Source organism: Lycorma delicatula, chromosome 1 (assembly GCF_047948215.1).
Source record: "Lycorma delicatula isolate Av1 chromosome 1, ASM4794821v1, whole genome shotgun sequence".
Taxonomy (NCBI): domain Eukaryota; kingdom Metazoa; phylum Arthropoda; class Insecta; order Hemiptera; family Fulgoridae; genus Lycorma; species Lycorma delicatula.
In genome coordinates this window covers 146,316,178-146,341,618 of record NC_134455.1, presented here as the reverse complement: position 1 = coordinate 146,341,618, position 25,441 = coordinate 146,316,178, and the positions used below count along the sequence as shown (strand labels likewise).

Below are 25,441 nucleotides of genomic sequence, written 5' to 3'. Positions count from 1 at the left end.
TGGCTTAAAAAATCATCACTTTTACACTGTACTGCTCAAGAAAAGTCAAGGAACTGCCTAAATGTTTGGTTTTTTGCACCTCAGTCAACATTTTCAGTACCAAATGTGAGCACAATTTTTTATAATTTAAGCATTCGGTCACAATTTCATAGACAACCCTTCTTCAAACTTCAGAAAACTCTTCAGATAGTGAAGAAATCATAAAGTGTCTGTTCTCTCTCATTTTTTCATCAACTTTCTGCATCAAATCTTCAGTAATGACAGAAGGTTGTCCATTCCATTCCATTCCTCATCATGAACATTCTGGCGGCCATCTTTAAAAGCATTAACCCATTTTCATACCATTCCATCGCTCAAAATGTTTTGTCCATACACTTCAATTTCACGCCTTTAGCACTAAGAAAACAAATCACACCACGTATTTCACAGTTGGCAGGATTCTTAAACAGTGGAGGCATTTTAAATACTCACAAACAAACGTAAACACAGTCAAATATTTCCACAATAGTGTCTATGGCTTGCTAACAGATACAAGTACACAGTGCACAGGTGTGGAATGCCGACCAGAGCGTAGCAGAGATGGAATTTCAAAACAGTACTTACTTTAAAAACATGCCTCATAATTTTTTAAAAGATCCAATCTTTATCCTGCTGTCATTTTGGGCACAGACCAACTTTTTGTTCATACCATTTTTCTTGTCTTAAAGAAACTTTTAAAAAGATTATCACATAAAGGGTGTTACCATTTAAAATATCTGAGTTACAACCCCTGCCCCCCCCCCCAAAGGAGATGAAATTCTATTTCTCAAAATGAAAGTAGTTGACCAATACCTTACCCTGAAAATTACAGTATTCTATCTGGAACAGTTTTAAAGCTGTTGAGTCAATAGTTTCCATACTATTGACTCTGTATGTTCAGGTGTATCACGAAGTTCTCCCAGGACTTTCATAACTATTCTACTTATAAAAATAATGAAAAAATTCATATAAACATATGTCCTAAAATGCTTCATTTGCGAGTTACAGCTAGAAAATGTTTGCTTGGATTTCGGCTACCTGGTGAAATGAGGACATACTGAAATTTTTAGGATGTTAAAATAAGGTAAAGAATTAGTCATCATTTCTTATGGTTTTTGACCTAAAAATTGAATAAAATAGGTCCTAGAACCGTATCTGCAGTAGTGTTTGAGAAATCTGGGGTGAAAACCAATAAACTGAGGTAAAATATCCTGCTCTTTGATATACAATAACTTTGTTAAATGGGTAAAACGCATAAAATTGTACTGTAATACAGAAGTAAACCAAGAAATAAGTTGGAAATGGCAGGGTTATTTTAGAATATTTATAATAAACTGTACGTATAAATGCACTTTCATCTAGTGTACAGTTTCTAAATAAAATTTGAATTTTTGTAACTTTTGTTTGTTTTTTCAACTAATACCATTTTGTTCAGAATTAAATTCTCTACAAGTTTTGTTTAAAAGTTTTATTAGATTTTTCAAGTAAAATACCATAAGAAATCACACTAATTCTGCACCTTAATTAACATCCTAAAGATTTCAGTAAGACTTCATTTCACCGGGATGGCTGAAATCCGAGCAAAATATTTCACTATCTGTAACTTGCAAATGAAGCATTTTAGGACAATGTTTATAATGAACTTTTTCCATTATTTTCACGAGTACAACACATTAAGAAAGTTTTAGAAGACCTTCGTGATACACTCTGTATATTTAGCTTCAGGTTTGGATTAGTATAGAGGGATATGTAGAAAGAAGAAATCTATAAATGACAAGGAGCGGAAACTTCAAAACTGGTAATCAAGGATGTAGAATGTAGTAAATATTTAGTTTTAAAAGCGATTACCACAGAATAGAAAGGAATGGAGAATAGTGTCAAAACAATTCAATGACCTGAATGACTTCAACAATTCAACTGTTTCAAAAATTTTATATCATATTTTTTTTACTTTTTGTAACAACATTTTTATCAAAGACTTTAGACCACATCATGAAAGTATCCAGATGAAAAGTTTTTTGCATCCAATTTACATACCAGTCCTTGGATTAATGATCATACATATAAGGTACCACACAGAGGAAAAGAATGAAATTCTATAAAAAAAATACCTCACAAAATTGTTTTGAGCTCACTGCCTTTATAAAAAATGTAATTTTCACAAAATGTTAAGTTCAAACTCATGCTATTACATAACAAAAAAATCACTTCCATGGTTTATTAAAAAATTAACTTGCTGAATAAAAAATTTATCTTCTGAAGAGTAAAACTAAACTTTTGACTGTTTACATTTGTTCTATCAATATGGGAAAAAAATTTAATGATTTTTTTTTTTTTATATTTTCACCATATTTCATACTTGTATTTTGAAAAAATCTATCAGCAATACAATTTATTTTTCAAAATTTTATTCCTAACCAAGTTTTTCTTAATTTCCCATAATAATAATTTTCCATTTCAGAATAATTTCTATTTTTACAACAATGCCATTGTAAAACTGTTATTTTTGCACATTTACAATTAAGTATCCACCTTTGTTCATACAAAAAACCTTTTTTTCATATTATCCAAATCTACTTGTTCATTAAAGTGAATATTTACACTAATAACAAACGATTACTACTGATTTAGGTAGAAATATTTATTAATACATGTAGTACTTTGCATGTATTATAATAACAAAATAATAGATAATATACAATTTTTCTACATCAATTCAATATGATATTTTTGAAAAGGAGCTGACAAAATTCTCCTGTTCCCATCCACCTTGAAATGGTACAGGTTTCACCTTATATGTTGTTGCTGAAATTTTTGCTTGCATATTAAAGATCTTTAAATTAATGTATTCAAATTTCTTGACTTTTCTGTCAAAGTAAAAAATAAAAAATTTCTGTGTGAGGGGTGTTAGATACAAACAGAACCTAATATAAGAAACAATTGATTAACAATTTGGAATAGGCAAAAACTGTCTACTCTAAATAGTTATTTATTTAAGAAACATTTAACTTTTTTTAATAATTGATGGCTATGGTTTTAACAAACATCCCGTTTAAGTAACTCCCAAAGCTAATTTTTTTTTTTTTTTAATTTCGTTTAAGCAGAGAACTACTGCCTAAGCAATTTATTTAGAAGTAAATGTGTGTAATTCCCACAAACAGGAATTTAACAGCGACCTTTTTAACCAAAAGGAAGTTGCAAGATAGAGTACAAGTTTTACAGAAATTTTGCAACAGTATTCTTGAGGATGTAATATCCAGAGGTGACTTGTATTTCAAGTCATGTCACCAACTACTATTCAGGTTACAGTGATTAATAAATAAATTATCATAGTTACAGATAGACTACCACCAAGGTTGAAGTGTAAATATAATGATTTATAAGATAGTACATATACAAATGTTTTAAAATTTCACTTAAAAGTTATCATAATTAGAGATAACATGAATAAAATAAATTATATAAACATTTAATAAAAACTATTTATATAATCTAAATTATATTTATAAATAATATACAAACATTATTATTTTTAAAAAAAACTTTCATAAATATTTTAAAATGGAACCTTTAAGAAAGTGTTTTTAACAGGGCTAGGAACAGTCCTGATTTACAGTTTTCCCAGACTATCAAGTGAATCTGTAACAATAAAATTCCAACTTTGATGTATATTGATGTATCAGTATGTACCTTTTACACACCACACACACACACACACACACACACACACACACACACACACACACACACACACACACACACACACACACACACACACACACACACACACACACACACACACACACACACACACACACACACACACACACACACACACACACACACACACACACACACACACACACACACACACACACACACACACACACACACACACACACACACACACACACACACACACACACACACACACACACACACACACACACACACACACACACACTATATGTTGTAATATAACCACCTAGTACAGAATATTGAGGTAATATGTATCTTACCTTAATTTTATCATGAAAGTACTTTTGCAGGATCTTGCATCTTCAATCATGATTGAATTATTTAACTTAATTGTATATTAAAAATACTAAAATAAACAATGTATGTGGTGTAATGTTTGTTATTAGGTACTTATTTTGAATCTTAAAATAAATAATTTCTATAAAAATGCACACACATACAGTGGGAGGGTGGGAGGGAGAGAAAGAGATAGGAACATTTGTGACTATAAATTCTAGTAAACAATAGTTTGGCTAAATTATCTCAAGGAAACATATTTTTATTTATTTCATTACAAGAATGGCTCAATATTGATTTCTAAGGCTGAACAAGGTAAGGATAAATCAAAATTTGCAACAACATCAGGATGAATCACTCCAATTTTCCCCAAGATTTGACCTTTCATTATTATCTCAGCACACCTCTGTGGAAAGAATGTTGAATCTGTAACACGCAAAGTAAATATTTTAATATGAACAAAATATACTTATTAAAAAACAATTACTCACTTACAAAACTGTTTTTATCAGAGAAACTCAAAATTTAAATTAAATATCAGTAAGAGAGTCATAATGAATTTGACCTAAACTGAAATCTTCAATTAATTTAACATTTTTAAGAGTCAGTAATAAGATTAATCATAATGATGGTAATACAAATTCTCAGTGAGTCTGTGAGACGAGAGTGTGAGACATCAGTCCTGCAAGGAGAGTCTTGAATCCAGTTTGATATGAGTAAGATGATGCAATGAGTAATTTCAGTAAACAAGAAATACTATTGGTGAGTTACAGTAAAACTATAAATGTATAAGTGAAAGAAATAATGCAATATACTTTATTCATAAACTGTTAGGGTAGATTGCAAAGGTATTTGCAAGTGAACATTATACAATTGTTTGTTAATACAAGATTAGTGGTTAAAAAGGGTTAAGACTAGTGTTTCTTTTGTTAATGGGTCTAGTTTTCTACCTGGAATAAATTCTGAACAATTATTTATTTAGAACTCTATCTAGTGCATAATCTGTATTTATTATTTACTAATGACATTTAACACTATTTGATGTGTAATATTTTGATTTCTATTCTTTGTTGATTATGCTCTGTTTTTATTATATTATGTTTTATGTCATGTACTATGTCATGTTTGATTTGTTGTAATTGAATGTAATATTATTATCTTTTACTACTATTATCCTGATTATTATTGGGGTTGTAATTACTATATTAAAATTTGTGTTCATTAATTAGTTTATTATTGTCACTTATATTATTATTATAATTATTATTGCATTTATCATCAATGTTATTTTTATTCATTTGTCTGGTTGCAATTATGAACATTTTAAACCAATAAACTGTAATTGTAAACATTCTAAACTGTCAACCTCTCAATATCCTGATTTAGCTGCGAAACACGTGACAATACATTTAGATGTTTTTATATAACATTCAGTACTTGAAAATTTCAAACACTATACATGGTTTAACAGCAAATGATTATGTTGCAGTTTACCCCTGTGACTGTCATTTTACAGCCAGATACTGTTGGTGTACCAGGTTGATTTATGTGCTTTAACTAGTTTGTGCTTGTTTGGAATGAGGTTTTTTTTCACTTCAGTTGTTTGTTATTTCTCCAATGAATTTAAATTGAGTTACTATTATGACTTTATTACAGTTTATGTTTACTTCTTTTAATTGTGCTGGTTTTTGGGGGTTAATTTCTTTTCAAATGATTTTTTTTGAGATTAAATTTATTTGCAATGTTTTAAAATGCTAATATCTGTGTTTTAGCTTCGTCAATGTTATTTGCTAGCAGTGCCAACTTGTCAATGAAACCAAGGCATTTTGTTTTGATTTTTTGGGGGTCATTTTCTGAGCCATTTTCTCATTACTATTTCCAGAGCACAGTTGAATAGCAGCGGTGAGAGTCCATTGCCTTATCGCAGTCCTGTTTTGATCTCAAATGGTTGTGAGAGTTCACCTCTGAATTTTACTTCTGACAGTATTTGTGAGGGTCAGTTTTATCATGTTGATTAACTTAGAATGTAGTCTGAGGTGTCTTAGAATTTTTAGTAGGGATTCTCTGTAGATGCAATCGTATGCTTTCTTGAATTCTATGACCATCATCACCATGTCTCTGCTTCTTTTACTGTTGTAAATCCATTATTTGCTTGAGACTCACGATCTGATCTAGACAGCTCTTCCAGGGTCTGAAACCTCCTTGGTATTCTCCTAGTTCTTTCTCAAGTTGTAAACTGATCCTGTTGAAGATGATTCTTGAAAGAATTTTGTATGTTGTGTCTAGGAGTGAGATTCTCCTGTAGTTATTAGAGTCTGTTTTTTCTGCTTTTTTGTGTAGCAGGTGGATGAGGGCTTTCGTCCACTGTTCTGGTAGTTATTTGATCCAGATGTTGTCAAACTGTTGATAAAGAGTGATTGTTGCTGGTCTGCCTGCATGTTTCCAGATCTCAACATAGGTCTGATCTTCTGCCAATTTGTAATTTTTCATTTCACCCAGTGCTTAATAGACTTCCTTTATAGTGGAAGGGTTGATGTTTTCCAGTGCTGCTGTTACTGGGGTGCTTGTGTCAAAGTTTAGGAGTTCTGTTGGTGGTTTTCTCCTTCATTAGTAGGGTTGGGGTTCATATTTTTGGAGTTGTTTTTTGAAGGTTTTGTGGTAGCCTCTTGACTGCATTTTGTTGAATTGTTCTTCTAATGATTTCACTGCACCTGTAAGGTGTCTTTTTATTTTTCTTGGGGTTCGAGTTTCTTTCTTTGGTTTTACTAGATTTTGGAAGGATGTTTTTGATTTTTGGGATTGGTGTAACAGATGTGCTTGATGTTTCTTTTCTCCACTGATGCATTTTATAAGGTTTTATTGGGGCCAATTCTTTTGTGATTTCTTTAAGGTTGTTGACTAGGTCTTCAAGTTCATCCATGACTGTTATTTATTCGGTTGCTTTTTGGTTATTTTCATTCTTAATTAATTAGTTGATTAGGGTTTATTTTTCTTTCATTTTTAGGGCTTGGTTTTGTTGCTTTCTTTGAGGAGTGAATTAATTTTAATTTTACATATGTAGGGATCTGAGCCTGTGTCTATTCCTTGGAGGAATTTCTTACTGTAGATCTCTTTGTGGTGGTGTTTGTCCATGAAGGCATGATCTAGTTGCTATTCTCCTTTAGTGTAGTCAGGGTATTTACAGGTTTTGAATTTTTAAGATTTCCTCTTGAAAATGTGGATTTCAAGATTAGATTGTGGTTTCTACAGAGATCAATGAGTCTCTGTCTATTTTCATTTGTTCTCTTTTGGGTAGGCCATTTTCCAATAATGTTGTCTAGTTGCCTCTTTCTTTGCTTAGTTGAGCATTGATGTTTCTGATTAGTTGTTTAACTTGATTTTTGAGAATGTTCTTTACATATAAAAAAAAGCGGCTGATGTATAATTTACTATAAATTTCATTGTTGCATTGGTGGGGACATTTCTTATTTGTTTTGGCCACCTTCATTTTTATTTCATCTCTTACAATATTATAATTTCAGAAATATAATTACAAAAAGAAAATAAATTAAATATTTCAAATAAAACAACATTTCCTCAGTTAACTGTTTCATGTTAAATAAGATAATAAACCTAATTAATAAAAATGCTTTTTCTTATAAAATTAAGTCAAAAGATAAATACCATATAACATGCCACTGTAGGCTTCAATTTAATCAAATTAAAGACATCATTCCATTTTTTTAAATGGGTGAACCCTTTTTTTTAATTTTCGTAATAAAATCTTTTTTTTTGTTCTTTAGTTTTACCACACTTTCATCTAATTGCAAACTTTTTTGTGATGCACTTTTTCATCTAAGTTTGAAGTAAGAGTATTAATTATTAAAAATATTTTTCATTTAATATTCATAACATTAAATAACATCGTTAAAGTTAGCTCAATTATCTATCAAAAAGACATTTGCGCAGCATATACATTTTGTATAATTCTTTAAAAAAAACTTCCTGAAGCATCTGGTTTTTGAGAGAACTATATTGGCAATTTTTGAGAAGTTTGACTATTTAAAATAATATTAGGTGAATAAAAAAACTACATATACAAATTTATGTGTTGCCTATTATTATGAAACCTATTAAACAACACTAATTTTAAACTTATTAGTAACTTAGTTTCACCTATTAGTTATGTTTACGCCAATGCGTAAAGTAGTTTTATTCCAACAAATTCAAGGTTATGGTATAGTCTTGTAGTTATTACAGGCTTGGTAAATTTATTTTGCACTTTTGTAAGGCTTATCATATGTGTATTTTTAGAATAGATTGTTTTGGGGTGTTGTTTTCATTATCAACTCTCTCGGCTTCAGTCTGACTGACTGTTGCATCATCTTAATATTGTCAGCGTATTTCTATCACGCATTATTTATTGCTGTTTAGTCTTAACTTTTTCCTGTTTACCCTCCGGTAACTACCGTTTAGATAATTCTTCAGAGGATGAATGAGGATGATATGTATGAGTGTAAATGAAGTGTTAGTCTTGTACATTCTCAGTTCGACCATTCCTGAGATGTGTGTTTAATTGAAACCCAACCACCAAAGAACACCGGTATCCACGATCTAGCATTCAAATCCATGTAAAAATAACTGGCTTTACTAGGACTTGAACGCTGGAACTCTCGGCTTCCAAATCAGCTGATTTGGGAAGATGCGTTCACCACTAGACCAACTCGGTGGGTTTGTTTAGTCTTAACTGCTTTTTGTTATTTTCAATTTTAATATTGTCATAGTTCCTGCAAGTCTAATTTTCTTTATTAGCGATGATGTCATTCTTTAACTTGTGCGTATTCAGAAATTATTTTATCGTCTTACGCAATTCTTTAATGGTCTGCTTGCTTGTAAATTATTTTTGTTTTGTCTTCGTTCCTGAATTCCACACGTTTTCTCTAATCATTTCACACTAACACTTGCACACTACCTCTTGTTGTCAACACACACTCTCTTCTGTCTACGGCCTAGTTTGTTTCCTCCTCTTCTCATCACGCCACTTTTTTGTTAGTGCAGGACAGGCTTTCACGATGTGTGGCTGCACAGGATGGTCCTCCGGCCCAGGAGGACCAGCCTGCGATTCGCTCTCGCTTCTCTCTTGTATAGTGCAGGAAAAATTTTCACGGTGTCTGGACGCTTGCGACTCGCTCCTGTTTCTCTCTCTCTCTCGTATAGTGTGGTTATATTCGTTGCCTTTGTGCATTCATAAATGTGTTCGTACTAGAAAGTTGTTTTTATGTGTTACACAATCAATATTGGACCTATACTTATTTCGATCTTACAGAAGTTAGTTACTTAGAATAAGTCACATTTTCTCTCTCGTTTTGTGTGCTAATACTCGGTCGCCATATCGTCTTGTTGTACTCTGTTGAAAGTGGTTCAGTTACTACAAACCAGCCACATTTATCGAAGCAGGATCTTTCCAAACTGGTTATTACAAATTTGTGATGCTCCATATTATTTAATTTCTAGTAACAAAGTGTTACCTCTGTATTTTCTGATACACCACTGTAGATTACGCCAAGAATAAACTGTATGTATATATGTGTACTTTAATTCACGAGTTCATTTTTTTACAAAAAATAATGTGTGATTAAGGTCAATTAAAGTTATTAATTGTGAAATGAATTACCATATGTATTGATTGCTCGAATTATTATTTTTCTGGTATTTTATGATATACATGAAATAATGTTTTTTAAATAAGTAAATTTTAGAATGTTTTATTAGTTTTTATACGTTTGTTATTTATCGTATGCTTATGTTTTTTGTAAATTGTACAGTACTTTTCCATTATTTGAGATATCATTTCAATTATAATTATTTAAATGATCTTCAGTAAATCACTTAGGCATTATTGCTATTAATGGCCAAAATGTAGTGACAAGGTCATTGAATAACTATTATTAATAATATTCAGGTTGTTCATTAAAATTCTTTGTTTAAAAGTCAGTTGATCTTATATCTTATAGTTATGCAAAATAGCTGAAAATTATGTACTGGTGTTAAATTGAGCTCATGTTTTCACGTTAACATAGTGCATATGAAAATGAAAAATAAAGACTGTCTGATTTATTACTGTTCTTCAATATGTTAATATATACATAGCTTACATTAACGCACAATGTTAAAACGGTGCAGTGGTTGTCACATTTTTGTGTATTGCTTATGAATTTCTGCGATGATGTTTAGTCTCATTGCATTTTGTAACTAAGAGATGACACCACTAAAAGTTGAAAATTTCAGAATTATGTATCTTGCTTTTAGAAGCTCGGTATGCGATTTAGTTGTGTCACTGATATTTGTGTTGTGAATTTTTAATATAGAGATAACTAATTTTTCAAAACCTATTATGTTGTTTGTTTAAATTTAAATACATTTTTTTTTGCTTAGCTTTATGCCTAGTTTATAAGAATAAAACATGTAGAATAATATTAACTGCTTGAAATTTGGATGTAATTGATTATATTGTAATTAACTTTCTTTTTTAGACTGGAATATTAAAGTGGCCTTTTTTCTATTACAAACTAGAAATGCAAGTTTTAATTATTTAATAAGTATGATGAGGTTCATAAATCAGAAAAGGCCAGTGCCAATGATAAGCATTATTGTAGTTTATTTTTCTAAGTTCATTGCTAAATCTTTTATTATTACAGAATATGTCAGTAATGCAACAGTTTTCCAGTTACACTATGTTTATTGATGTTATGTTTATAAGTATATGATTGTAAAAAAGGTGATTTAAGTTTTGTTTTCAGGCTTTATTAAATTGCAGATTTTCATATTATTAGCCTACATCCAGTTTATTTGTGTGATAAATTAAAGTCCAATTCTTTTGGCAAAAACGAGCTGTGTCATTTTATTTTTGTTAATTTTACCCAACAACTTAAGTAGTTTTAAACCTTATTAGTCTAATAGTTATTTTTAAAGGTTTTACAAACAAAAATACATGTCACTAAAAAATATTATTAATAATTTACCATCAATTGCAGATATATAGTAGCCATCTTGCAGTGATCTTGGAATCAACATTAACTGCATAAATCTATCAAGCAATCCATGAATGATTTCAAATCCTGGTGATTTGTTATAATAAACTGCACATAAGTGCCGTTCATTACGAGCCCCAACCTCTGTAATATGAAGTTTTAAGTAATTATAGTTAAATATATTTAAACTGGTTCAAACTAATCCATTAAGATCAACTTAATTTACTGAACTTAATATTATAAATTTTACAAGTACCTTAAAATATTAAAACTTCATTAAATTATTCTCAGCTTTCCACTTTGTTGGAAGGAATCATGACTATCTAAATAGGATCAAGGTCATGGGAAAAAATTTTGGTTTCTTATCTGGGTGATAAAGGAGTACAATCTAATTTTTTTTCCATACACATAAAAATTAATTTATTTAAATAAAAATGATTCTATTATGTATATGTAAATATATTTAAAAAAATACATATTTCTATGATCATAATAATTTTATTCAAAACTACTTATTCAGTAATAAAAATAATTTAGCTTGCAGTAGTAACAAGGGAAAACAATGCACCAGTGTCAGTAACGGAGTTTTGCTTGTGACTAAATGTGAGCTCAAAATAACATAATTGTCAATATAAATATAGCAACAGTTTAATTATAAGGCAAAGAGTTATAAATCAGATAATGCTGTTAATACTGCAGGACATAACTTTAGTTGCACAAAAGCAAATGTAAGAGAAGCTAAATTACTCCAAGTATTCTCCAGATACATGATGGCTTGAATTTAAGCAGGGGGTTGGAAAGCAAAACCAAAAAGTAAAGAAATGTTCATTTTATGTAAAATCTGAAAACTGAATTCAGTCAGATCACAGATCTTGAGAAGCTGTATATATACTCCAGTAAAAAAAATATGCTCTATTATTTCTAATGAATACTAAATGCATGTGCTTTGAAAGTATACTAGAATGATAGAATTGTATGGAAGTGTATACGAGTATCTGTGTGTGTGTATGTATGTGCATGTGTGCACGTGTGTGTAGCCTGTAATTTTTCTTGCAATATTCCAGCTTGTGTTGTAAATCAACTGAATGCATTCAGCTGGGTGAATAGAAAACACTATGCAGGTATCGATTTTAAGAAGGCTTTTATTGACATCTTGAAAACTGTAAGAGCTATTTAAAAACTTTGGAAAACTTCCTTTTTTTAAGGGTATTAAAAATACAATATCCATATTTTTGAGGTGAGTTTGTTTTCTGATACAGTCAATGTATTATTATACATTAATATTAAACAAATCATGTTACTATAAGATAAATTATAAATACAAAAATGTAAATTATAAGATAAAAAATAGAAGCGATTAAAGTCCATATTAATTATGTAAACATGTAAAAAGTTACTAAAATGTAATTTACAGTTTAGAAGACGATATTGAAAATTATTTTGAGCACATATTATACACATTCAACTGAATGCAGGAAAATCAAGTTTTCATTTTAATTAGTATTATTTAAAAATTCATAGATGGAGTATTTAAATATATTGGTGGGAAGAATTTTTTAATGGTTTGGTAACTTATTTAAGAATTTTTTATTCGTTTGACATCAGCAATAGAAGTCCTTTCTTATAAAATATAATAGGAAAAAATACAAAGTAACTGTTATTTCTTATTGAACTTTTTGAACATACATAATTTTAAGGCTTTTTACAATAATTTGTTCAAAATCCAATGATATGGTCCCTACCACTACATCAAAGCTGATAAATTTTATAACTCAAGAGATATCAAAGGAGAATTTTTACCTCGCATACGTCTATGTGTTGGTGCTCAATTTTGCTGAAATATCAGATTGAATCCTCATATTTAATGTAAAAATAAATAAAGGGCTGGTCGATTAGCATTAAATATTGATAAAAAGTACAATATTATTATTTAAAATTATTATAATTATACTGAAACTGCAGATATTTTAAAGTTGTAAATGAGTAATAGAGAATCAATAACTGTTTCATTAGGATATAAATTTCATTTCTTTTCAAAGAAAAATTTATAAATAGATAACAAACCATTTTAGAAAATATAAGAAATAAAGATTTAATTTTACTTCGTGATATTAATTAAAAAAATTATATTATAAAAGCATTTAGAGCTATATTTTAATGTATTGAAGCAACTATTAAATAAAGTAACTAGATATAATCTCAAGGATTTGATATCATGTATTTTTAAAAGCAAAGATAAAATTTGATGTTTAGTTAAACATTTTGCCTTATACCAACAAAGTTAAAAATATGCATTACTAATCACGGTAAGGATAAATATGATGACTACGACTATGACGACAATAATAATAATATTTTTTACAATATACTGAATATGGTAGGTGATTTTATTAAAAACAATAACTTTCCTAATCCCATTAGCAAACTAATGTTAAAAAATTTGCACTAGGGAGGAGTGGAAGAAGGTTTATGAATTATGAAAAACCTCATTATTTTTTATGAATGTAATAATATTAAAGCATAAACTTACCAAATTAAAGTAAATGGGAAATTTAATCCAACTAAATTATGGATTTCAATAGATCGTAATAAAATATTTAAAAGAAATTTACAGTTTAAAACGTTTTAAAGTCAACCATATAATAGAGGTTTAGAAGATATTACAAGATTTTCATTAATTGACATACTAAGGAAGCTTATATCCTACCCTTGTTTAACAGATGTGGAGTGACACTGGGCTCGGTGGAAGATTATTAACATTGATAAAAATAAAAACTATAGAAATTCAATTGAAAGTATTATTTCCGAAGATGATGCCACGGTGCTGACAGGGCTTAGACATGGAGAATAAAATAAATTTTTTTTTACAGATACTATTCATAAAATTAGACTCAAAATTCTGAATCGGTATGAATGGCTATGAGGTTTATTTTGCTGATTACTGTTAATTAGGATCATTATACTTTACTGCTATATTGGATTTTAAAGTAAATTGCTATGTAGATCAGTTACAAGTAAGTAATTCATCCAATAACAAATTATCAATGTAAACATTTTTAAAAATCATTAGTTGTTATATAACAAAACGTGTTATTTAATAGATTGTAATCTTCAGTCTGATTATTTTCCTGATTTTCTAAAATTGGCTACTCTTAATTTCTATATATGAAAGCTTGAGAAAATCTTGTTAGAAAATATCACCCAGTCTTATTTTTGAGTTTTCTAACTATTAAAAAAAAAAAAATTAAAAACAGACACAGCCACAAGGATGATACTGTCAGTTGGCAGTTGCAGCAAACACAAATAGGTGCATCGGTCTAATTCATGAGGTATCTATGAGTAAGTTTAGTGAGCCCTATTTGCAAATGGCAAATAATAACCTCCTCTCTACGGTTATTCCTGCATGAGGAACTCTAAGGTGACATAGTGTTCTTAATTTGATGAAGTTTATTGTTGATGGTAGCATTCCATTCACTTTGTCATTCATCATGAACCACCCTCTTCAGAAAACAGAGACGAATGTTCGGAACAATGCAATTAGTGAAAGCAGGCTGCAGACAGGCCTCTTTTGCCGCATGATAAACATGCTCATTGTCAGAAGAATATCACTGACAACAAGGTGTCTGGAGTACATCTCACTAATTGCCTGCAAGGCACTGGAATCCTTACAGGTAAGCACAGGTCAGAATGTTGGGCTAAGTATATTTAAGGCCTTGTTAATAGCATACAGCTCTTTGACCTAAATACTAGTGATACTGGGAAGGCCAAACATGTATGTTCTATTGCCAACCATAAAAGCATAACCACCAGTATTGTGTCTAGAGCCCTTTGTATAAAGTATAGCATCATGATTCATGCTATTTACAATAATAAAGGTTTTAACGGAACGCAAAGAATAGCAGGAGTGTGTTTACTCCCTACTAATTGCAGAACCTGGACAAATGTTCCATGCTGCAGGGTCTTTCTATTTTATTTGGCAGTTATCATCTGTTTTGTGGCGGTTATAGATTTTATTTGTTTTATTTTATTTATGGATGGATTTTGTATTTGCATTCCAGTCCCTTAGACCAATGAGAAACAATTTACTGTGGCTGATATGGGGATACTAAGTGTGTACGTGCTTTGTACTTCCGGCAATATTCTCCTTCAGTTCGTCCTCTTAAGTCCTTTCGGTGCTAGAGCTTTTTGATCAAACAGGAATTTGCCTTCCGTGAGGCCCATAGTGTTTTGAGGAAGCTTCAGATACACACGTGTCTAGGAAGGGTTTAGGGGGAGATTGCGTGGACACTGTCATTGTGCTCGTTCATTTGAAACAAGACATAAAAAGGAGGCATGTTCTGTATTGCATATTGTTCAGGACAATATGACAAACCTTTCAAGTTTCAACCTACCTACTTATTAAATCTTTATAAAGTTAAATTTTTTTAAATTTAGTTTTATATGAAGCGTGGCAAAATCACTTTTAACGTTCCCACTTGCATGTGCAAAAAAACCCTAATAATGCTGAAAAATAATAATAAGGATAGTATTAATCTTAAGGAAGGCTTAGATTCCGATGTTTTCAATAAAATTAGAAAGTTAACGATTTATTTCATTTATCATTTTGAATAATTAAGGGTCTACTAGTAGTTAATACTGGTCAGGTAAGATATATTTCCGTTAGTAATAGTGACTATTAAATTAGGTTGGGATCACAAAATACCAAGTCAATGGATTTGGTATAAAAGGTTTGAGATATTTTATTTTATTTTGTTTATTTAACTGAAGACTTCACTAACTTGACCATAGACAATGAAAAGGGTTCGGTCAGGTAGCAGCGTCTTATCTATTCCCTGTTGAGGAAACCTTCGGAGCATAATGCAACAAAACCATGTGTTCAATTATTATTAAGCACTAGTTAAGACATTAGATTTTATCTATATCTATACTACTGTAGGATATTATAATGGGGCAGATTAAATTAATATTGTATTTATTTTACATTTAATTGAATAAAATATAACACAACTAAATGCTTAATTATTTGTTAAACACTAGTAAGAGTGCCCCCTTGGGGAATCCCGGCGGTTATTGCACTGGTAGTTGATAAGGATCCCCCAATGCGTACTGCAAACTGTCTTCCCAGTAGGTAAGACCTTATTGGCTTGACATGGCGGCCAGAGACCATCGAGTGAGCAAGTTTATATAGTAGTCCGTCATGCCAATGTTTTTATTGCATATGTTTTTATTTTATAATTCAGTAGTACTGTATGATACTTAAATGGAGTAAATAAAATTTATTTAATTTTGTTAAAAAAAACAACAACAAAAAAAACGTATGTCAATACATTTATTGTAAAAACAATATAATCAGTATGAGACTTTACGCACACATCTCTTTTTAATGACCTCACAATAAAGGCCCACAATCATTTGTGGGAATTCCCTGTTGTCTCACCCGATGTACAGGCTCCTGGCCTGGTTTATCATACACAAATCCTCGTCCTCCTTTTCACAGTGGTTCATGTAACATGGCATGAGGCCTTTTCCTCACACCTTGCAGTGTAACATCCTCTCGGCAGATGTCCCTGAGATGGCTGTGCTCAAATATGACCGCTCTCCTGAACAGTCTGCACGTCTGTGCTACGCCCACTTCAGACACAGTTTTTATGTCCTTGTTGTAGAAAAGTGTGGGGTTTCTGACAAACCACAGCACTCTGAAAATTGTCTGCAGCGCCACGTTTTGGACAGCTTCCAGCTTTTTCTGGAATGCAGAGCACAACAGAGCCCTCCATGCCGAGTAGGGGTATGTCAAAATTGACAAGATGTAGAGTCTGTATATGAGTACCTTAGTCACCAGCAGAATGGGGCTGGCTCGATTAAGCACTGGATATAGGGAAGCCCTGGTGGCCTTTGCCCTCTGGGTAACATATTTTACATGTTCCCCTAAGGTAAGCCGTTTATCCAGGAATACTACCAGATATTAACTTTTGTCTCAAAGAATGTTTTTCCCCTGAGATTTCCAGCAGTCTGGCCAGAGCGCGTCACTTGCATGTGAACGGACTTTTCCTCACTGACCCTGATTCTCCACTTATCAACCCATGGCTCCACTTAATCCAGCTGCCGTTCGAGTCTCTCGACCGCGTAATCAATATTTCGGGATGTGTAGTAATATGCCTTATCATCGGTGTATACAGCGGTGTTGAAGCCTTCCGACAACGGCATATCGTTAGTATATGCAGTGTACAGAATCTGCGAAAGGACTGGCCCCTTGGGGAATCCCGGCGGTTATTGCACTGGTAGTTGATAAGGATCCCCCAATGCGTACTGCAAACTGTCTTCCCAGTAGGTAAGACCTTATTGGCTTGACATGGCGGCCATAGACCATCGAGTGAGCGAGTTTATATAGTAGTCCGTCATGCCAAACTTTATCGAAGGCTTTAGCGACATCCAAGAAAACGGCCGCGGTCACCGCTTTCCTGTTCAAGCCTCCGACAGGGCTATCCATCAGGCGAACTAGTTGGAGGATCGTCGAGTGGCCTTCTCTGAATCCGAACTGCTCAGACCGAACCTCCGGCCTCAGACATCACCGAACTTTGACAAACTTTGACCCAGACATCTGAGGCCAACTTTGACAATGTCGGTAGTAAGGAGATCGGCCGGTAATTTCGGGAGGAATATAGAGTTCTTCCCTGGTTTGGGCAGGCATACCACCATCACCGTTTTCCATCATTATGGATAACACCCTACGTACAAAATGGACGTGAAAAGGGTGGCCGTGGTCGCTATGAGAGCGGGGTGAACGTTCCGGTATGCTTGGGCCTTGATCCCGTCCATCCTTGTATATCAAATAAAGTAATATTAATATTAAATAATTAATTAAATTAAGGGCCTTATCGGGGCTTGTGGCTTTGATAGCCGCGGTCACTTCTGCTTCAATGACGCGGTCTATTTCGCGGAGGACATCAGCTATTGAGCGAAGTAGGCCGCGAGGAAAGACTCCACCTCGGATGCATGATCGTTGTTCTGGCCGTCGGGGTTTGGAGTGAACTGTTCCTCCAGTGTGTCTGCGAAGACCTCCGCCCGGTCCGACTCGGAATAAGCCAAGAAACCTCGTCGTCCCAGCACCGTGTGGCGAGGGTTCTTTCCTTCGCGTAGCCGTTTAATCAACTTCAACACCGAAAAGATGTGGTCTGATATCGAAACGAGATAATCTCTCCAAGATTCTTCGCGATGTTTTGTCAGCAACACTTTCACCCTATCCGTTTGTCGTAGGGGGGACAGGGTGAGGCGATATCTCCTCCTCAGCCGACGCTTTTTCAAGATTGCCTCAGAGATGTGAGGTTGGAGATCGTTACGGAGGGGCCGTGCATCCTTCTCCGTAGTGCTATAAGACAGGCCTCGTTTATGGACGACATGACGCGATCGACCGTGTCGTCGATGTCCTCCAATGTGGTCAGGAGTTCTAGAACTACCGACCTAAAATCCCGTTGGAGAGCCTCATTGAACTTTCTACAGTTTACTGACCTTCGGAGAGATGGTGGTGAGTCTCGCCCCGCCACTACTAGGCCCAACTCGAGTAAGACCGGAGAATGGTCCGTGCTGAGGTCCTCGATCGTTTCTATTGCGAACGACATTTGTACCGCTCTCAGAATCGCGATGTCGAGCACATCAGGTCTCGATTGACCATTTGCACTCACGAAGGTGGACACTTCAGGGCCTGTGACTAGCCTGCGGGCCCTCGCTTCTTCGCATAACAACCTTTCTTTCTTTTTCCTATTTAGCCTCCGGTAATTACCGTTCATATAATACTACAGAGGATAAATGAGGATGATATGTAAGAGTGTTAATGAAGTGTAGTCTTGTACAGTCTTAGTTCGACCATTCCTGAAATGTGTGGTTAACTGAAACCCAACCTCCAAACAACACCGGTATCCACGATCTAGCATTCAAATCCGTGTAAAAATAACTGACTTTACTAGGAATTGAACGCTGAAACTCTCGACTTCCAAATCAACTGATTTGGGAAGACGCGTTCACCACTAGACCAATCCGGTGGGTTTCGCATATCAACCTGCCATTAGCATTTATTACGTGGCTATTCCAAGACGTGCGTTTAGAATTGAGATCGCCCATCAGTATGAAGGGACCACCCCAATTTTCCAACACAGCATCTAGGTCAGCGCCGGGTCCTAGCTGACCATCAGCTGAATCAAGTATTGGAGTAGGTCCCTAATTGATTTCGCCTGTAACAGGCGGGGCAATACAGCCAAAATTTCGGGTAGGACGTCCTTTATTGACATCCTCGCCAGAAAGTCGTTACCGGCGCTCTCCTTTGAGAACGCGGCTTCCGCGTTCTCGAAGGAGAGCGCAGTGGCCCCCGAAGGAGACCCAGCCGCCCCGAATTCGGGGCTGCTGGGTGTTTTTGACGCCACCTCTGGTGGACGCCAAGCCTCGGGAGCTCTTGCGGGTTTTGCCGCAGGTTGAGTCTTGGTTATCACCCGCTGTGGTTTTCCCGAATTTTTGGCTTCTTTTGTCTTAATTTTGCTTTTGGTCGGTTTTGTGGCCGCGACCTTCTTGGTTGCCGAAGCCCGTTGGGACGTTTACGGTGTGGGAGGAGGTAGCGCCTATTTTCCCCCCACTGGGATAGCCGCGGGCTGAACCTCTTGCGGCTGCGGTTTTGGTACCCCCTGGCGATCCGCACCCAGCTACGCCCGTCAGTGATCACGGACTTTTGTGGGGTGCCCTCCTGTCGGGCCAAGTGCTCCTTGTAATAAAGGCATCCCCTATAATTTGCCGGGTGTGGCCCCTTACAATTCGATTGGGATGTGGGCTCTTCTCACGACTTTAGGCAAGACATCGTTTCGTGGTCCCCACCACATTTGACGCAGAGGTGTGCCCGCGGCAATAGATCGACGAGTGGCCGAACTTTTGGCATCTGTGACATTGACGGTACCCCCCCGTGACACGAATGCCATCACTGTTATTTTACTGTAAAACATACTGTCCAGGTCGTCGATGCCTTTGGTGGTTGGCGTTCTTTTAAGTGCCACAAGGCACGTAAGGGTTTTCCTACCGTGCCTTGTAGTCAGCTTTTTCACTGCTGGCATGTCATAGCCTAGTAAGGAGAGCTCCTCTTCCACTTATTCGCAGGTGGCCCCAGAGGGGATCCCCAAACCATGACTTTAAGCTCCCTCTCTTTAGGGAGCTGGTAAGTGTGGAAGGCGATGCCCTTTGAGTGCAGAAAGTTCTGCACTTCCTGGAAATTGCTTTGGCTGTTTAATTGCAGCCTTACTAAGGGCCCGATGCTCTTTGCGACCAGGCACCCGCAGACTATGGCGGATATGGCTCTCGCCAACGTGGGCCACTGTCTAGGGAAGTCCAACATTATGGGTGAGATTTTCTCCTGCTTCTCGACTGGTGGTTGTGAGGGGGTTTCCCTGTAATTTCCATGGTGGTGGCTGCCATTTTCAGACAGTCCTCTGTTGTGGTTGGCTCCATGGACTCAATGTCACGGCTACCAACACCTCGCACTTGACCCTCTTCTGGGTTCCTAAGGTTAGAAACTCTCTGCCAGAAATTTCCAGGGATTGAGAATGAGGAAGTGGAGGGCGATTAGTTGTCATTAGCCTAAATTAATAAAAAAAAATTACATCTAAATTTTAACACTAGTATAAGTTTAAATTCACAAAAATAATTAATTAACTTATTTAAAAGAACAAAATAAAATTAAGTGGATAACGGCATTAGCGTAAATTATTAATAGAAGTGGTGGTTAAACCTGGAAAAGTCTGTAACAGTGAATGAGTAAATAAAATTTACGTAAAAATAATTATTTAATACTAATCACTACTTAATCTATAAATAGTTTGAAAGTAATATAATTACTTTCTTGTAAGCCTAAAAATAAAATCTACATATTTACCTAACTGTTGGACACTTATTTAAAATAAAGTAAAAGTAAACTATGCTAAAACTTATCCCGTTTGACTTCCGGTCAAGCGGTCCAAACGGTCAAAAACAGAATACAAAAGAAATCAAAGCAGAGCTCTAGATTCCCTCAGCAATCCTTTCTTTTGCTAAGTACACTATAAAACTCTCCACTATTGCCCATTTGGCCTAGCTCCTCCAGTTTACACGGAGATCCAACGCCAACTCAATAAGATCAAGCCGACAGATGGTCTCTGTACACATTAACTCGTACTTCAAGCACCCAGAAAGAACATGGTAGTTGTCGTCCAACTGTCCACACTAAGGATACATCCCAGAATCTACCTGGCTGAATTTCTGCAGTCTGTCCCTAAAAGCACCATGGCCAGAAAGAAGTTGCTCTGTTTGGAACACCAAAAACCTTGACAGCATACAGCCCTTGCATTGCGGAAGGTGCAGAGCATTTCTGTCATAAGCCTTTAATTGAAATTTTGTGAAGCCTTGCAACGATCCCTTAATGCAATCCTGCAGTCTTTGTCCTACCAAGAAACAAAAGGCTGTCTTGGTTTCCTAGATGTTTGTGGGATAAATTTATCTGCATTATCGAGTTGATACTCAATAATATAAAAGAAACACCCACAAATCATAATGTTATATAAAAGGACCAACAAAAATATTATACAAATAATGAATAACAGATTAACATAATGTATCTGGGTACATGGTTTTATTTTTTTTACTATACCTGATGGTAGGTAAACATGGCAAATTGAAGGATTGCACCACCACTCCTGTTGTATTGACCAAAAGAATTTTTGTATCCATTCCAATCAGCTTTCTTAACCACCCTTCTGCGAGGCTGACTTTGAGTTAAATTACTACTATTGACTGAGAATTGGTAATCCGATTACTGATACCGGTAGCTGTAATTGGATTACAACTATCGGTTGCAATCACTGTAACTGGTCTATGATCACTTCCAAAGAAGTTTTTGAAAAGCGCCAGCTAAGACATGAGGATGCTGAACAAAAGGACAGATTGATGCACAAAAATGACACAAACTTGTAATGAGCAAAGACCTAATTTCTGCCTTAATCAATCAACCTTAGTGCCTCGGGAAGAACATGATGATGAGCCTCATGAATAGTGATGGGCGTTGAAATCACCAATTATTATGTAGGATAAAAGAATTTGTAAAAACAGACTGGACAAACCATTCTCACTGATATCGGAATTTGGCAGAAAGTATAAGTTGCAGATATATTCATTTTGAATGACACCAATATCTTCACTGTGATTGCAGGGATGTTTGTCACTAGCAAATATGGTCAGCTAATAAGATTTCCTTTAGGAAAACAGCCACACCTTTACATTCTCTACCCTCAGTTTGATAGTTGTATCTTTCATAGATGCAACTGCGAAAGGACACATCATCCTGGAGATGAAGGCCAATCTCCTGCAGATACAGTATTGAAGCATTATCTTCCTTTAGTAGGATTTCAATATGCTCACTGCAAGAGCAGAGACTGCAAACATTCCACTGAATATTTGTTCCCATCAAAATATTATTTTTCTGTTGTAAACAAAACAGCGTGGAAATTATTTGTCAACTATAATCTGGTTTTTCTTTTTGGTATTGATAACTTTAAGGAAGTTCTTTGCTTTGCTTCTTTGGCCATTTCATCAGCCTCTTGCACTGGTAGAAAGGACTTGGAACCCTGGGAGTGTGGACACACTGTACCAGGCGATGATTTTTTTTTTGCAGAACCTTTATTGGGATCTTAGTAGTTTGCTGCACTGTTGTCGCAGCAGGAGTTTTATTTCATGGTGTACCAACTGTAGTGATTTTCATTAAAACAATGTTGGTCTTTCCACCAAATGTATCCTTCTTCTTGTCAGTATTCAATGCTGCAGTAGCAGAAGTAAGGGATTTTACCTGGTCTGACAATGCCTGGACCAATTTGGTCAGTTCTTTGCATGATGTGCACTTGTTCAGTTTTTGCACTTAGACAGAGCCTGGACAAAATTCACATTGGGTTGTACAGGATTCCTGATGTTGAGAGATTGTCTGTTCTCAGTGAGCACAGGAAAGGACACTTTCTCAGTACTTATCTTCAGTACAGCATTTTCTTTCTTATAAAGGGGGCATTCCTGAGACCTTGCTGAGTGTAGACCTTTACAATTAATACATTCTTCTACATAATACATTCTCCTTGTGTGCAACCAATTTTGTTGGGACCAAACCCCTGACACTGAAAGCAGTGTCTTGGGTTTGGTGTATATGATCGCACACAAACAAAGAAGTAGCTAATTTTTATTTGCTTAGGGATAGTTGGAGTAAAAAATGTTAGAATAAGTGATGAATATATAAAGTAAAATCATTGTCCTCTGCACAGAAGTGACTGACTACACGTGACAGCTCTCCTGATATTTCTGATAATATTCAATAACAGTCAAGTCATGGCAAAAGATCACTCCCTTGCTGGAGTTAGTATACTGTGGGGCTCCACTACTACTTCGTCCTTCCCTACGTTCCTAAGGATTCGTATTTTCAAGTGAACCAACAACCACCAAAAAATTATTATTTTGGATGGAAATTTTGTGCCCACTAGTACTGGTGATTTAATGAACCTCTTCAGCAGAGTGCTTGTCTACTGGAGGTAGGGCTGCACAGACCTGGGTTACCCTGGTGCCCAGAGGATATTGTTTGAGATTAAGTTGATTCATTCACTCACTGGCAAGATAGTCTCTACCTTGGGTTATGGTTGCGTTTCGTAAGGTGTCACTAAACCATCGAATGTAGGTGTAAGAAGAAACAGTGTAAGATGTTTTGTTCTTATGTATATATATGTTGTAATTTGTATATAGTTTATGGTGTAAAAGGTTCAGCAGCTCGGTGTGTAGTGAGAAGAAAAGCTGCAGAGACTAGAGCCGTGGTGATGCCAACACCCCAAACTCTTAAAAATAAAACTCCCTACAGGGGAGAGATTACTTTTGTGAATCCAATATAATCTGGAATAAACTTTCAGTAATATGAGCAGTATACTGTAGGTAATGTTAAGTATACATGTGCAGAAACTGGCAACACTAAAGCAGGAACATGTTATGAACTAACAGTAGCATACTATTAGTTCATGACAATTCATAGTTTTTTTTTGTCTTCAGTCATTTGACTGGTTTGATGCAGCTCTCCAAGATTCCTTATCTAGTGCTAGTCGTTTCATTTCGGTATACTACCTATATTCCTAACAATTTGTTTTACATATTCCAAGCATTGCCTGCCTGCACAATTTTTTCCTTCTACCTGTCCCTCCAATATTAAAACGACTATTCCACAATGCCTTAATATATGGCCTATATGTTTGTGTCTTCTTTTAACTATATTTTTCCAAATGCTTCTTTCTTCATCGATTTGCCACAACACCTCTTCATTTGTCACTTTATCCACCCATCTGATTTTTAACATTCTCCTATGACACCACATTTCAAAAGCTTCTAATTTTTTCTTCTCAGGTACTCTGATCGTCCAAGTTTCACTTCCATATAAAGCTACGCTCCAAACATATACTTTAAAAAATCTTTTCCTGATATTTAAATTAATTTCTGATGTAAAAAAATTATATTTCTGACTGAAGGCTCGTTTCGCCTGTGCTATTCGGCATTTTATATCGCTCCTGCTTTGTCCATTTTTAGTAATTCTACTTCCAAAATAACAAAATTCTTCTACCTCCATAATCTTTTCTCTTCCTATTTTTATGTTCAATGGTCCATCTTCGTTATTTCTACTACATTTCATTACTTTCTTTTGATCTTTTTTATTTTCATACAGTAGGTCTTGCGTAGGACTTCATCCAAGCCATTCATTGTTTCAACTAAATCTTTTTTACTCTCAGCTAGAATTACTACATCATCAGCAAATCATAGCATCTTTATCTTTATCTTTTCACCTTGTACTGTTACTCTGGATCTAAATTGTTCTTTAACATCATTAACTGCTGGTTCTATGAAAAGATTAAAAAGTAACGGGGATAGGGAACATCCTTGTCGGACTCTCTTTTTTATTATAGCTTCTTTCTTATCTGCTTCAATTATTACTGTTGCTGCTTGGTTCCTGCAAATGTTAGCAATTGCTCTTCTATCTCTGTATTTGAAACCTAATTTTTTTAAAATGCTTAACATTTTACTTCAATCTACATTATCGAATGCCTTTTCTAGGTCTATAAATGCCAAATATGTTGGTTTGTTTTTCTTTAATCTTCCTTCTACTATTAATCGGTGCTAAAATTGCTTCCCTTGTCCCTATACTTTTCCTGAAACCAAATTAGTCTTCTCCTAACACTTCTTCCACTCTCCTCTCAATTCTTCTGTACAAAATTCTAGTTAACATTTTTGACGCATAACTAGTTAAGCTAATTGTTCTGATTCTTCACATTTATCTGCTCCTGCTTTCTTTGGTATCATGACTAACA

The 25,441-nt window shown here is 34.6% G+C and overlaps 1 protein-coding gene across 1 annotated transcript in view; it reads right to left on the bottom strand.

Annotated features, from left to right (window-relative positions):
* Positions 1 to 4,284: 4,284 nt before the first annotated feature.
* Positions 4,285 to 25,441, bottom strand: part of beta-PheRS (phenylalanine--tRNA ligase beta subunit) — a 93,596-nt gene continuing 72,439 nt past the window's right edge. Inside the window, exons 11-12 of the mRNA XM_075363951.1 lie at positions 11,055 to 11,207; positions 4,285 to 4,479 (exon numbers count right to left, since the gene is read on the bottom strand). Of these exons, the coding sequence (XP_075220066.1) occupies positions 4,328 to 4,479; positions 11,055 to 11,207 (305 nt within the window). The 3' untranslated portion in view covers positions 4,285 to 4,327. The remainder of the gene's footprint in view (positions 4,480 to 11,054; positions 11,208 to 25,441) is intronic.